The sequence below is a fragment of the Papilio xuthus genome, unplaced genomic scaffold (assembly GCF_000836235.2).
Source record: "Papilio xuthus unplaced genomic scaffold, Pxut_1.1 DF825946.1, whole genome shotgun sequence".
NCBI classification, from domain to species: Eukaryota; Metazoa; Arthropoda; class Insecta; order Lepidoptera; family Papilionidae; genus Papilio; species Papilio xuthus.
In genome coordinates, this window is record NW_013532703.1 from 11,822,170 (window position 1) to 11,835,892 (window position 13,723).

At 35.3% G+C, this 13,723-nt stretch overlaps 1 protein-coding gene across 1 annotated transcript in view; it reads left to right on the forward strand.

Moving 5' to 3' along the window:
- The first annotated feature begins 1,172 nt into the window (after positions 1-1,172).
- The window catches only part of bbg (PDZ domain-containing protein big bang), a 41,695-nt gene continuing 29,144 nt past the window's right edge, over positions 1,173-13,723 (forward strand). Inside the window, exons 1-2 of the mRNA XM_013321153.1 lie at positions 1,173-1,437; positions 10,733-12,503. Coding sequence (XP_013176607.1) covers positions 10,789-12,503 — 1,715 coding nt within the window. The 5' untranslated portion in view covers positions 1,173-1,437; positions 10,733-10,788. The remainder of the gene's footprint in view (positions 1,438-10,732; positions 12,504-13,723) is intronic.

Below are 13,723 nucleotides of genomic sequence, written 5' to 3' on the forward strand. Positions count from 1 at the left end.
ACTGGAGCGATTTTGATGAAATTTTTTGTGTGTGTTCAAGGGGATCTGGGAATGGTTTAGATTCTCAATTTTTATCAAATATTTACTTCATATTAATTTATTCAAATTAAAGACGTGTAGACAGGACAACGTCTGTCGGGTCCGCTAGTATAGTATAGTATCATGTGAACACAAATTACAACTATCGTATATCAGTAGCCGTTTGCTCCCTTGCACTTTATGAAATAAAAAATCCTGGGTTCTAATTCTAAATACACGAACATGTTTGGAGTATTCAGTATCGATTTTAATAATTGTTATATTTTAGGCATGGTAAGTTTTAAGTTCTAGCAATATGTTTTGGAATTTGACAATTACGGTAAACGATTTCGTAATGACTTACGGCGAACATGAGATCGTCACGCTTGATTCGTTCATGTTACCTGTTACGGGCGATCCATGATCAATGTTTACTTTTAAATTTACAGCCCTATATTATGCAATAAGAGGTACTTAGCATTCAAACAATATAAAATGCAATAAAAGTGGTTACCAGTAGTACCAATCATAAAGCTTAGTCCAGTTAGAAGTAAATTGTGTCATACTGCGTGTACGCTTTAGTAACATTTGTTACTAGAAAACGCAATTGGATTAAAAGGCGATTTCATGTCTCGTTTATGTCATCCGAGGCAAGTGTTGATCGGATACCTACTACGTAGATAAATACAACTATTTAAGTGTGAAATATGCATTATCACTTTCTCTTCCTTTGGGCTCGTCTACCATTCTTATCTTTACAAAACAGGAGCCCGGGGTATTGGAAAGTTATAGACAGTTTAACTCGTTTTACACGGAATCAGATCCGTACCGAGAACCACGAAGCCAACACAATAAGAGCGGTCGTGTTATCTAATCGAATTAAAATTGTTCGCCGGCTTCGAGCCTTCAGTCTGTCAGTCGAACGAACGGCCGCGTCCGAGTTCGAAAGTGATATTCGGTCGTCAAAGTTTTCGTGTCTTGCGGCATAGAATGTGAAACTTTCTTCGAGATGGAACGCGGCACGGTGTCAAGTGCGGCGAGGGCTCGCAGCGCGGCAGGGCGGCGGTGAGAGCGCGGCCCGGTTGCGACCGGTCGGCCCCACCGCAACGGCGCCAGCGCGCGCGCACTCTTCGCCGCGCGCCACCGACGTCGCGACGCCGTCGCTAGCTGCTCGCCGCTCGCTGCACCGCGCGCTCTCAGCCTCACGCCGCGAACGCGACCACTCTATCCACCTCGCGCCTCACCACCTCGCACCTCGCGCCTTGTGCCTTGCAACTCGCCGCCTCCGTCACCGACCGCCGACCGTCGAGTGAACATGTTTTAACGTAACCCGTCAATAGTGCTACGGAACTCTAAGTGAACGTGTATAACTATTTTATGCTTCGTATATTTCTTTAAAGCGATCGTCATCATATTTCGGTAAGTGTTGACTGATTTTTCTGGCATGTAAACAATGATGGTGGAGGCACAGTTGAGGTATTTATACGGGTTTGAATCGGGAAGGGCGAGGTCGGCGCGCCGCAGCGTGCGTGAAATGCGATTAAGGCCGTGCGGGGTGCGTTCCCGGGCATCCCAACCGCCCCGCACCGTTCCCCACGCCCCGCGCCGCCTGCCCCTGCACGACGACCCGCCGCCCGTCAATACACTTCCCTTGTTTTCCTTTTCCCGCCCGCCTTTACCTTTTGATCTTCTATATTGCAGACTTTTTGCACAAATAACGCTTTCTTATAAGTATTTTTGATTTTTATTGTGCTTGTAATCATGATAACGCACGCGAATATAAAAACACAATTCATTTTCCATGAATGCACTTCAATCTGTGTACTCAGTTCCCAATTCGCGTTTCTTGAAAATAAACATTTTCAAAAACGTAACTGAAGAATGTATAGATGACAAATAGATCTTTACTATTGATGATTACTATCACTGAGAACAATAATCATTGAAGTGGTTGTACTCAGCGCATCACACTTATTGTCAACATTCATAATAATAATCCAGTTAGTGAAGCACTCGACTTCATGTTGTGCGATCGTGATTTAAATTATATTACACTAACATTATCATTTACATAATAGTGTGTGCTTTACATTTGTTTGTAAGTATCATAAATTAATTATAATAAATACGAATCGATTTTGAATATTCATATAATTGTAGTATTGATTACTGTTTATATAAAGTTTCACAAGGTGACCAGCTGTGCATGTTGTCTGAGGTTGCATTTCTAGGGCACGATCTAAAAGGCCATTGAGGAAGGGTAAATCGAAGCAATCCTTTCTTGAAAAAAAAAAACTATATCCTTTACTCGTGTGTATTATAGTCTTTGACGTCATCACGATTTTGTTTCAAACTAAACATTATCTACAGAAAATATAAGCCAATTTAATAAAATGTTGGAAATACGACTATGTTACAAGAACTTTTATCTTGATCATTGTAGGTTTTCTTATATTATTCGCGTATTGCTTTAATGGATAACAGATTTACTGCTGGTGAAATTACATACATTTTTTGGTTTATGAAATATCATCAAATCGTATTAGCAATCATATATTGAATATTTTCGAGGGACACAAAATTATAAAGATATATAAAACCGTTAATACAACCATCTATTAGATAAATATTATTAACAGTTCGATCTGTCTGGGTGTGCGAGCGGAGAGAAAGCAATGGTCCCACAGTCTCCGACCGCGGTTACTGATCATTCCAGTCTATTTAGATTTGATTTTGTCTAGTTCAAAGCGAAAGACAGCTGGTTTTTTTATTTACAACCTTTTTTTTACTCAAACTCATTGAGTTCATTGGCTTAAACAAGGAAGGATGTAATCAAAAATATTGCCACGTTCATTACGAAACACCTTTATTATAAAATATTTTAGACAAAATATTAACTTTATTATTCAAGATCCTGCTTTGTAAAGGTATTAATGTCGTCAACTTTTGGCGATGATTTTATAAAATGTTTTTCTAGTTGTCACTGCTTTTTTTGCTAATGTTTTTATACACAAGTCGCAAAAAGTAGTGTGTGGGAATTCGCACAATTAATGATACCAACACGTACGTATTAAATCAATATGATACTCAATTGTCATTGGATACAATGTGGCCTAATAGATGCTTTGGTATTTGAATTAGAAATTAGACCGCGTTGTGCTTAAATAGGTCAACAGCCTATTCCTTTAAATTGATAGGTTTGTTATGAGACAGATTTAAACATGCAATGTTTTGTGTAGAATCTGCGATGTAGAGTCGTCAAATAATAATAACGGCTGTTTGTAATGTAGATAGAAGAGATTGTATTCATTGAGTGTTGCAAACTGGATTTTTAGTGTTATTTGATTTTGGAATAAATCTCATTGGTCAAGCGCTACAGGATGTTAACCTCACAGTTTTAGGTTCTCCCGATCGGTAGTGATGGGAAAGGAATAAATATTCTTTTATCGATAAATAAAATTGACGTCTGATTGACAAGTAGTCGAATTCTGTAAATCGACTGTGCTGTTAATTAAAGTTATAATATAATATAGAATATATTTACTTATGCTAAAAATCCTGTACGAGGGTGTGTTTTGCAAAAAACTTTCAACCTAAAGTCATTAAATTTGAATTGAAAAACTTGAACTAAATGGGGAAATTACGTAATTTGGCGATAAGACTCTACGGAGGTTAGGAAATGACGTCAAAATATTATGTATCATTAAGTAAAGCGAGAAAGGTTCTCACGATAATAATTTGGTGTAAATTTTTTATTACCATTTATTCTCTATAAATAATTTCGAACGTGTTTTTTAAAACGTCATTGGAATCAAGATAGTTCTAATCGGAAATAAATATCTATTTGGTGGACCTGTGTTCTTGCAATCATACAAACTACACTAAAGAATACATATAAATAAAACCATTTATAGATTAGTGATGGTAATGCATACAAAGATAAAATTGAATGAATTTAAAATATTTAAAGTTCATCACGGCACTAGAAGGCGAGGAGTGCCGGTCAGCCATGGCGAATGTCTGATGTCATAGCGCCGACGCCCACCTTGATCAGGCAGGTCACGTTGTTTTATCGCATTCTTGAGTTTTATTTCAGGTTAAATCTAGGTTAAAAGAGTTTACTTTAAAGCCTTTGGCGGTTAATAACTTACGATTTACGTGTGAAACAAATATAACGTTTTGTTGAATCGAGAATTTTAATCTTACTAATATTATAAATCCAAAAGGGTGGATGGATGTCGGAACGTATCTCTGGAACATCTGTGCCAACTTTCATCAACGGATTTTGATGAAAGTTGGCACAGATGTAGAACATAGTGCGGAAGAATACATCAGTTACTTATTAAGTGGAGTCGCGGGAAATACCTAGTTAGTATATATTTAATTTTATAGATATTCTAGAAGTGTATCAATGTAATAGTAGATGGCGTTGTACCCATACGTCTAGATCGCGGTATAAAAGTGGTTTATCATGAACGGGTGACACTGTTTTTTTCAATACCATAGCAAGTGTACATTCGTAATTGAAGAAAATATTACTTCTCGCTTGAAATTGGGAATTAGGAAAATTATATGGCGTCTTCTTATGGAGGAGTTATAATAACAAAACGATAAGCTACCGTGCATATACTTATCATAAAAAATATGACATTTCATGTATTTTGTAGCCACGATTTTTTTTATTTCATTCGACAGTATTAACAATATACATTGTATCTATTTAAAATACAGTTTACCATACTGAGTGCATACATTATCACATAAGTTAACATAAATATTCTAAGAGGCGTCTTTGATTTAGATTAATATATCAATCTTACAGAAATTACTTTCGAATTAAAGAAATTACACGATTCCAATATTTTTTCAAAATTATTTCAATATCTGGATGTCAACACAGAATGTGACATCGAATAGATTAAATGTCGCCTTTTCTTCATTGAATTCACATCATCATTTTTTTTTCATAAAAGATTATATGAGTCGTAATTTATTCCTTTAAAAACAAAATAGAACACATGACAAAAGAATTTGAGTCTCAGTTCCGAAAATTATTTAATTAAATAATTTTTGTAATCTTGAAATGACAAAAGACGAAATAAAAAGATATAAAGGTATTCATCAAGTTGGTTTCGTTTATCACTTTAGCTGTGCATATTTCGGTGTCATATTATCTTGATAATGTCCCAGCGGACGTAATTTCCGGACGCGCGCCAACAAACAGCCTCTCCGTCATCTGATAAAGACTTCTTAAACATTTCACTGCGATATAATTTCTTTTTAATGCTGCTATTTATACAAACTATAAAGTTTTCTTTAATACAATTATTATATTTTATAAAACATTGAAAAATCCTTAATAATAATTTTAAATTACGTTTCTTACTACAATATATTTTTCGAAGCAGTAGGTTCTTATTGAAAAGATTCTTCTGACATTTTGTGAAACATAAATAAGTTATGATTTAAAGACAAATAAGTTGAAAGAATATTTAGCATTCACTTAAGCATAGTCTAACATTTGATAGCCCTTGTGGCAGACCACTTCTTAGAACGTCGGGATTTGTTAGCTATGTATATTCAATGAGAAAACCCGCGCCAAGTTTCCTCCGGGAACCCTCGAGTTTGTTTCATGTGCAAACTTTGTGAAACTGTGTGATGTTTTTTAAAGACAAATAGTGGCTTTGCGTAAAAAGAAATAAGTCATATCAGATCAAAGTAATATCAGTAGAATAGACACGTTGTTTTGTCCTCGGCTTTTGTGAATGTCTGTGACGTTAGTCGCCGAGCCGCTTGTAAATGTCGCGTGCCAATGAAGTCACGGGTTCGAAAGTCACTACTAAGTAATAAATTGCAAAATACTTAGAAAACATTGATTTATTTTACATAATAACGGTTAGAAAGATGTTGCAATACATTTCTTCATTTCTAAAACTAATCTGCTAAAATTATGCACATGCATATTAAGCGGATGAAAGGAAATATTTATGGATATTGACCTTGCTCTTATGAATACGGTTTACTGGTTTCTCGCCGATCCGGTTGCCTCAAAAGCGACTCGAACAGGTATTATTGAATATTCAAAATCTTTTATAATCGATGAGATCAAAATATGAATCGCATAACAATATTAATAAGGTGTAATTTCGTTTGAATTAGTTATATACAAAATAACAATAAAAATTTACACACTCCCACGACGACGAGCCAACTCTAATGGAGTGATCAAAGTAAAAGATTTATGTTGCCTTACATTTCCTTTTTTATTAGAAGCTAATTTAGTTTACTACATATTTCCACCTGTTGTCGATAAACATTTTAAATCAAAATTATGTATTTAACCCTATATCAATCGACTAACTACTTTATAATTGAGTTCTGCATGACGGGAAAGAAAAGATTAACATATCATGTATAAACAAGGAGTCTTTCGAAATGCACGAATACTTCGATTGTTTAGCCGTACTTCTAGATGTGAGATAAGTTTACAAAACAATACGCATTCGTACGTGGCGTGGTGCAACTGCAGAAGTGTTGGCGCAGCGTCGGCGCGGAGTAGCGCCTGGCAATCGCCGTAGCCTTGCACAACTGAGGATGCTCTAATTACACGGCTTCGGCCATCGCCCACTACAATCGAGCCTTGTTACTTCTGATTTTATTCACGTCTGATTGTACGATTTTTATGTGTTACAAACGGTTGTCCACGACTTCGTAAACGCGGAATTAGAAAAAGTAGAGTAAGTTACTCCCGCATACAAATAAATAATCTACCTTTCAGTCCATCAATATTGGTACGGCTATTTCGGTGAACCGAAACCAATGCAGATTTGAAGATAGATAAATATTTAAAATATTAGATTTTCGTTATAATCAACGCAAATGCATTATATTTGCGAATATTTGTCCTTTTCCGATATTACATAAAAAAACTTACAGACATAGATATATATAAACGTTCACTCATAGTACTTTAATGGATACTTAATTCCCTTTTAAAGATAACAATACGTTTATTTACAGTGAAGGAAAACATCGTGATGCAACCTGCACATGACTACGAAGAAATTCAAAGATATGTTTATATATTATATTATATATATTTGTTTAGGGAGAAAACTTAGCGAGCAACTTATTTATGACCATTTATGTCAGATTCATATTTATTTTCAAATACATTCAAATGTCACATCATCAAACCTTGTTCTTTTGAATGTTTACAATCACTATGAATTGATTTTTTTCTTATCGTCTCATTGTATCTGTCTGTATAAATTTAAATTAATCATTATAGAAATAAGATTGAGAAGCAGACAAAAAAGTGGACATTTAACACATTAAGGTTGAAGGTCGAAGGATACAAATAAATCTATTAATGATTGACACTTGTTGTATGTTCGTATCGATTAAAAACTAGTGAGATACGTCTCGTTGCTTATGGATTTTAAAAAATGGAATGGATTAATATTTCATGTAAATCAGTAAATCTTACGACGACTAAATTACTTGACAAGACCTGGGTTTAGCTTCTAGGCAAATATTAGCTAGTTTATACTATATGGAAATTAAATAAAATAAAAAACAGAACTATTTATTGCAACTATAATAAAACATCGATGTATTTTGATATTAGAGAAGTTGTAATGACAACATCCGGCCGTTCATAAGTCATTGAACTTTTAGAATTATTTTTTAGGTTAGTGTCGTATTTCTGCATAAGTGTTTGAAACATGTCTTCAGATTCTTCATAAACGGTGCCGTTATAATTTAGAAATATATAGTTAATAGTTATAATAAAAAAAGTTAAAAATGACAAGAATATTGTTATTTCGTTTTTTTACGGGAAATGTAATACGTTTTTTTACGAAATTTTGCAGTTGAAACCTACGATTGTGTTGCATATATTCAATTGGACTATTGATAGCGCGATTTGCGTATGCGAGATGCGATAAGACGTTTACTGCGAAATAATCTTGATCAAGTTGTATCACTTTCTTTGTAATGAAAATTTAAAATTGCATTCAATATGTGAAAGTGTGGTGTGATAAAATCACCTCATAAATTTGTGAAGACACAAATATAGTTTATAAAATAAACCAAAGTAAAGTAATCGGAAGTGTGAAAAAACTTTCAGATCTACGCTGTGATTGGATGGTAAATTATTTTAACTTTTCTTTAACTATTTAAGCGGTATTAAATCCGGCTTACGAAATGAATTTGTAAATGAATTCCAATAGTTTTTAATCGCAAACAAAAAATCCCTACATTTTGCTTAACTAAGTCCGGTTTATGGCAATAGTCACGTTTGGAATTTCATAAGTTCCGTGAAACACGGATAAATGATTCGTATCTATGAACTTTGTAAGTCTCGTATCGTGAAATAACGTCGTTGTTACTGTCGTTTATTTAGAAACATTGATTCGAATTCGGCACGTTCACAAGTGCATAACCCACTTCCGTCTTCCTTGTCGTATGTGGGTCGAGCTCTGATCATATCACCCAATGCAACTTTAATTGATTTTTACAACAAAAACATAACGTAACTATTTTTTTATTTCATCTAAGTAGTACATCGCAGATGTTAGTGTAGTATTCTACTGCCTTGAGACTTGTTTTTAATATGTATTGTTAAATTAATGCAAGATTCATGGCAGTTGAATCTTACCATTATTAGGAACTGACAGAAAATACAAATGCTACTTATTTTGATAGAATTGTTATCAAACATTGATTATATCTCATTGATAAGATCGGCCTGGTCTTGAACTTGACAAGAATTTTTTGTTCTTCAGAAACCTTACATTTCTGGATATAGTTTTTGTTTTTCTGTTAACAATTAGATTGATTCAATATCTCAATAAAGCATAATTATATTAAAAGGTAATAAGAATGGTTTTCAATGTCATATTCGATTACGACTAAAATATTATTGATATTTTGTAATAGACATAATTTACCTACTGTATAATTAGTAGTACAGTTTGCTTAGATTTTATCAAAATAAGGCATTACATTTTTTTAACCATAATGCGGCAAAACGACGTAATATTGCATTTCGCCCAGTTGCTCACTGACTGTGTAAGTGCCGTGTTTCTTCGTAATAATGCGTACGTACATTGGATTAGCCTCACATACTGTTATTGTAATTTCATATAACTGGGTTATATTAAATTAGCAGTGACGCTTTATTCCCATACTAAGAGACTTTAATTAGTGACCAAGAGGCTCCTAAGACTATTGAATAAACTACAATATTTCTTTTAGTAGTTTACTTAATTGATACTTACTGTAGTTTTAAAAATATTCAAATATAAAAGGGAATGCGGGTCTGGATTTTAAGATAGAGTAAGTGCCATTAGTGCGGATAGTATAAAAATAAAAAGTAGAATATAAGTTCTGTTACATAGACGACCTTTTAATTACTGTTAGAAGCCCCGCTACTTACTCTTAAGACCTTTACATTACCTATTCCATTAACCCATTTTAATAGATATTAAAAAAATATTTGCGTATATCTTGTATAGATTTTTATTATTCATTTCCTTTTCACATTACTTGGAAGGTTACGGCGTAAAGATTGAATTTTGAGATATAGCTGAACAATGCTATACAAAGATGGTTCGTTCTTAACTTATTTGGTAATGTCGTCCAAGTAAGCGAAATACAGATTTGACGTTCACTCTCATTTCGGTCACATGTACGCGAGGAGGTCACTCACGATCCACGAATGTTTTCTCTGTTAACGATTTCTTTTCACTACTATAATAATAAATCTTCCGCGAAGTCATTAGAATGTTATTATTTATACTATTTTCAAATTGTAACGATGTCCTGTCAAAATTAAATCAGCACATTAAATTCGATGTTTGCCTCCAATCTTACTACCAAATGTAATTGTGTTAACTTTATTGCATAAAACAAACCTCACCGTTAAACACTTTGTATATCATCACTTCGAAAGTAACATTTAGCAAATTGTGCACACAAGAAATTGTGTTTACATGTAAATAATGATAAAGTGTGAGAAAGGAAGGCCCTTGGGAACGGGAGGTGGGACGGGAGTAACGGGCTTGAGCCCGGGGCGATATGCTAATGTCTCAACTGTCGACCGACCCGTGATCTCCGTGAACGCCACGCTGCGCCGCCGAGCCGCGGCGCCTGCCTCTGGTACCACTAACCCACATTTGATCTCAATGATGTGCCTGTTGTTGGCCAGTTTGTACTCGAAAACGCTCGTTATACTTTCCTATTGATCGATGAAAGTCTCAATGACCGCAAGTGAGAAATACGTAAGTGGCATCTATGTCTATTGAATTATAAATAGAGTTTACGGTAAACGTTGTATTCCTTCACATTTTCTCGTTTAGTTTAGGATGAAGAGTTATACAAAATTACGTCAAATAGTATGAGTGAGCTTTAATATTTTTGTATTATTTTGTGGTATCTTTGATTTATAAAAGCTTGCAAGTTATACTTTGATAATTATATCAATAGGTACCTTTTAAACTATAGGTCGTATTTAACTTATCACAACGCGTAACGGTCATCTGTTTTCGATCTCGGTTCATCCCGAGATATTCGTCTAAAGCGCAACGGTTAAAGAGAGAGGCATCGCACAGTTCTCGCGTGCCTTCCGTCGCGAGCGCAACACATTATCTTTATATTACCCATCGGTGCATTTTCGTTACGCAAGCTTACGATATTTTTTTGTTGCCAGATCACAACTGACTGACTGCGGTGAGTGATACCGTGCGTCGGAGCGCGGCTCGCGGCATGGAGACAGGAGTAGCCGCCGAAGAATTCATCACTATAGTACCGGTAGGCGAGGGTAAGCCTGCCGACAAAGAATCGGCTTTTGTTACAGTGCTGTCAGTGGGTGCAGCGGCAGGCGCCGCTGAAGTTGTAGTACAGAGACCGCGAGGGGCGCGGCTCGGTCTCGGACTAAAATTTGAAGGAGGTTCTGCTGCCGCCGAAAAAGTACGCAGACTTCTTGTACAGTCATGTGCCGAGGACAGCCCCGCTGCTAATGCATGCACCCCTTGGGGTAAACTCATACCAGGAGATGAGATATTGGCTATTGACGGTGTACCTGTGTCCGATCTAACTAGAATAGACTGCGTTAGGCGTTTGAAGGATTCGGATGAGACTTTGAAGCTCTTAGTTCGACATTTTGATCCTAATGAAAAATCAGAAAAAGTCAAAATGGACCCTGTTGAGGAGCTTTTAACTATGAGTCAAAATACAGACATAAGTATGCAAACAACATTACCACCTCCAGTTCCTCCAAGAAAACTGGGGAAGAAAAACTCCTTCAAGGACAAACAAACTCTACAAACCGTTGGTGAACAAAATGCACTAGTTAGTATTGATGACCACAAGCAGTGCTCTAATGATAAAGAATGCTCAGTAACAAGTCAACATGTGATTTCTAACGTAACTAAGTTATCGAGAAAGTCTTCATTTGACAGTCATATTCATCGACAAAATAAGGAAGGCAAAACATACTTCAAAAAAGGATCCCCGGATGAAGTAAGGCGTTTAGTTCGCAGATTGTCCGATGGAAAAGTAATGCCGCCTGAAGCAGAAGTATATATTGATTTACTGTCAAATGAGTGGGAACGTTGTTTGGTTATGGCCGATGCTGAATCTGATGATACAGGTAGTTCAATATCAACTGTTGTAGACAGACTGGGGTCAATGGCAAGTTCTGTCGAAAATAGTATTCCATCAACTCCAATAATGCAGCCCAAGGTCTTTGATATACAAAAAGTCTTAAATTGTATTGAAAACATTGATTCAAATATATTAAAGGATATGACGAATGGCAAATTTATAGAAAATGAAATCGATTTAAAAAAGGAATTTAAAAAACTAGAAAATAGTAATAATGGGTTTAGTGTCCTAGAAAAAAGTTCTCAAAATAGCCAAATAAAAGAGGACACCAAGATACAGTCAAAAAAAGAAATTCAGATGAACGATAGAAATAACAATTATACTGTTGCACCTTGCAATCTGTCAAAAGGAGAAAACACAGAACCCAATAAAAACGACCAAACAGATGTGAAACAAGAAAATATAGCAGAAAAACCCAAACCTATGCCTAGAAATACAAAAGTTGAGCGATCTGCTAGTGAAAAGAAAAGAAAACCGATTCCGATTCCCGAAACATTGCCGCCGCCGGTTCCAGAACCGCTGCTGACTCCTACTAAAAAGACATGCATAGAGACATGGTTGCAGCGATCCGAAGCCGAAATGAATAACAAGATAGATGACAAGTTTGATGAAAACATACCACCTGAAGCTCTACCGAGGCTCATTGACTTTGTTCCAAAGACTCAGTTTAAAGAAAACTCAAATGAAGCGCCAGTGTGTACACGGCCCACGACAGCTCCGCCACCACCGCCTGTTGAAACAAGGGAAGACGGGTCAGGCGCCTCATTGGATACCATCGGCGAATTGGATGAATCCGGCGACGTGACCGACAGCGCGTGAGTAGCACAACACATTTTAATATAAACTAAACATTCTTATATTATTCTTAAAAAAACATAACGTATAGGTTTTTATGAAATATTTGGGTGAAAGATTTTTGATGTGCCATGAAATAAAGAGCATTGTTTTAATTGTCCATTATACTATAATACTATAGATATAAGACGGTTGACCCGCATATAGAAAACATTTTACTGCTTGTTTGTAACAGCTTACCAAATAAAGTTCTTTAAAATGCGTGCAGTTTTGTCCTTATTTTAAGTTTGAGCCTTCTGTGGCTTTAGACAAAATCAGCATTTTATTGCATGAACGTATTCAAATTTTATGCCTTTGAAGGCAAAATTCAAGCAATGATGTTATTAGATTTTGGACTGAACAATTAAGAAACAATGGAATCATTTCTTAGCCTATAAATGCCTTCACGGGACAAAGCAGTTATCATCAGCTAGACGCATTCGTTATAAACACATTGGACAATAAACAAGCCAGTTTCGTCCTCGCAAATTTCTAAACTAAGCCTGCTTTGAAATATCTCAGAGGATTTTATTGTTCCATCCTACAATAAACTATGGTAACGTGACAGTATGAAAATTTACTACGAATAGGGTTTGTGATGTTCTTATTTGTTTGGTCTTTGAGTTTGCATGCAAATTATTAAAGAAGGTGAAGTTGTTAAACCTTAAAGATCTGTAAAAATATTCATTAAACCCATATCATAAGTTAAATATTATAATATCTAATTATAATAATAAATACTAAGATCTTAACGGTAAAGTAAAAATAGAGTTCATATTATGCGGATAGATATATTTTGTTAGGTCTATCTGTCTTATAATAAAATATTATGTATCATAAAACGTCATATCTTTATTATTAAATCACATCGTTTTATAACCTGAATATTCTTATGGTCGTGACTTTGTTTTCTTAAAATGTATATTTTTAAAATGGCTAATTAGCCAGTTGTGCAATTGATTTAATTATAACAATGGCGCTGCCTCTCCGCCGCCGCGCCGCCGCCGGCCGCTGCGCTGAGTGGACTTTGCTTTGCTTACGAAGCGAATAATTGAATCGCTATTGTTTGTGACAAACAGACGGTATTGTACTGAAAAATATGATTACATTAATAATTACATTATCATTTCATTGATTTAGTATAAATAATTTGTAAATCCATAAGAATTTTAATAATCATGCGACATTATTAAAACTTGAA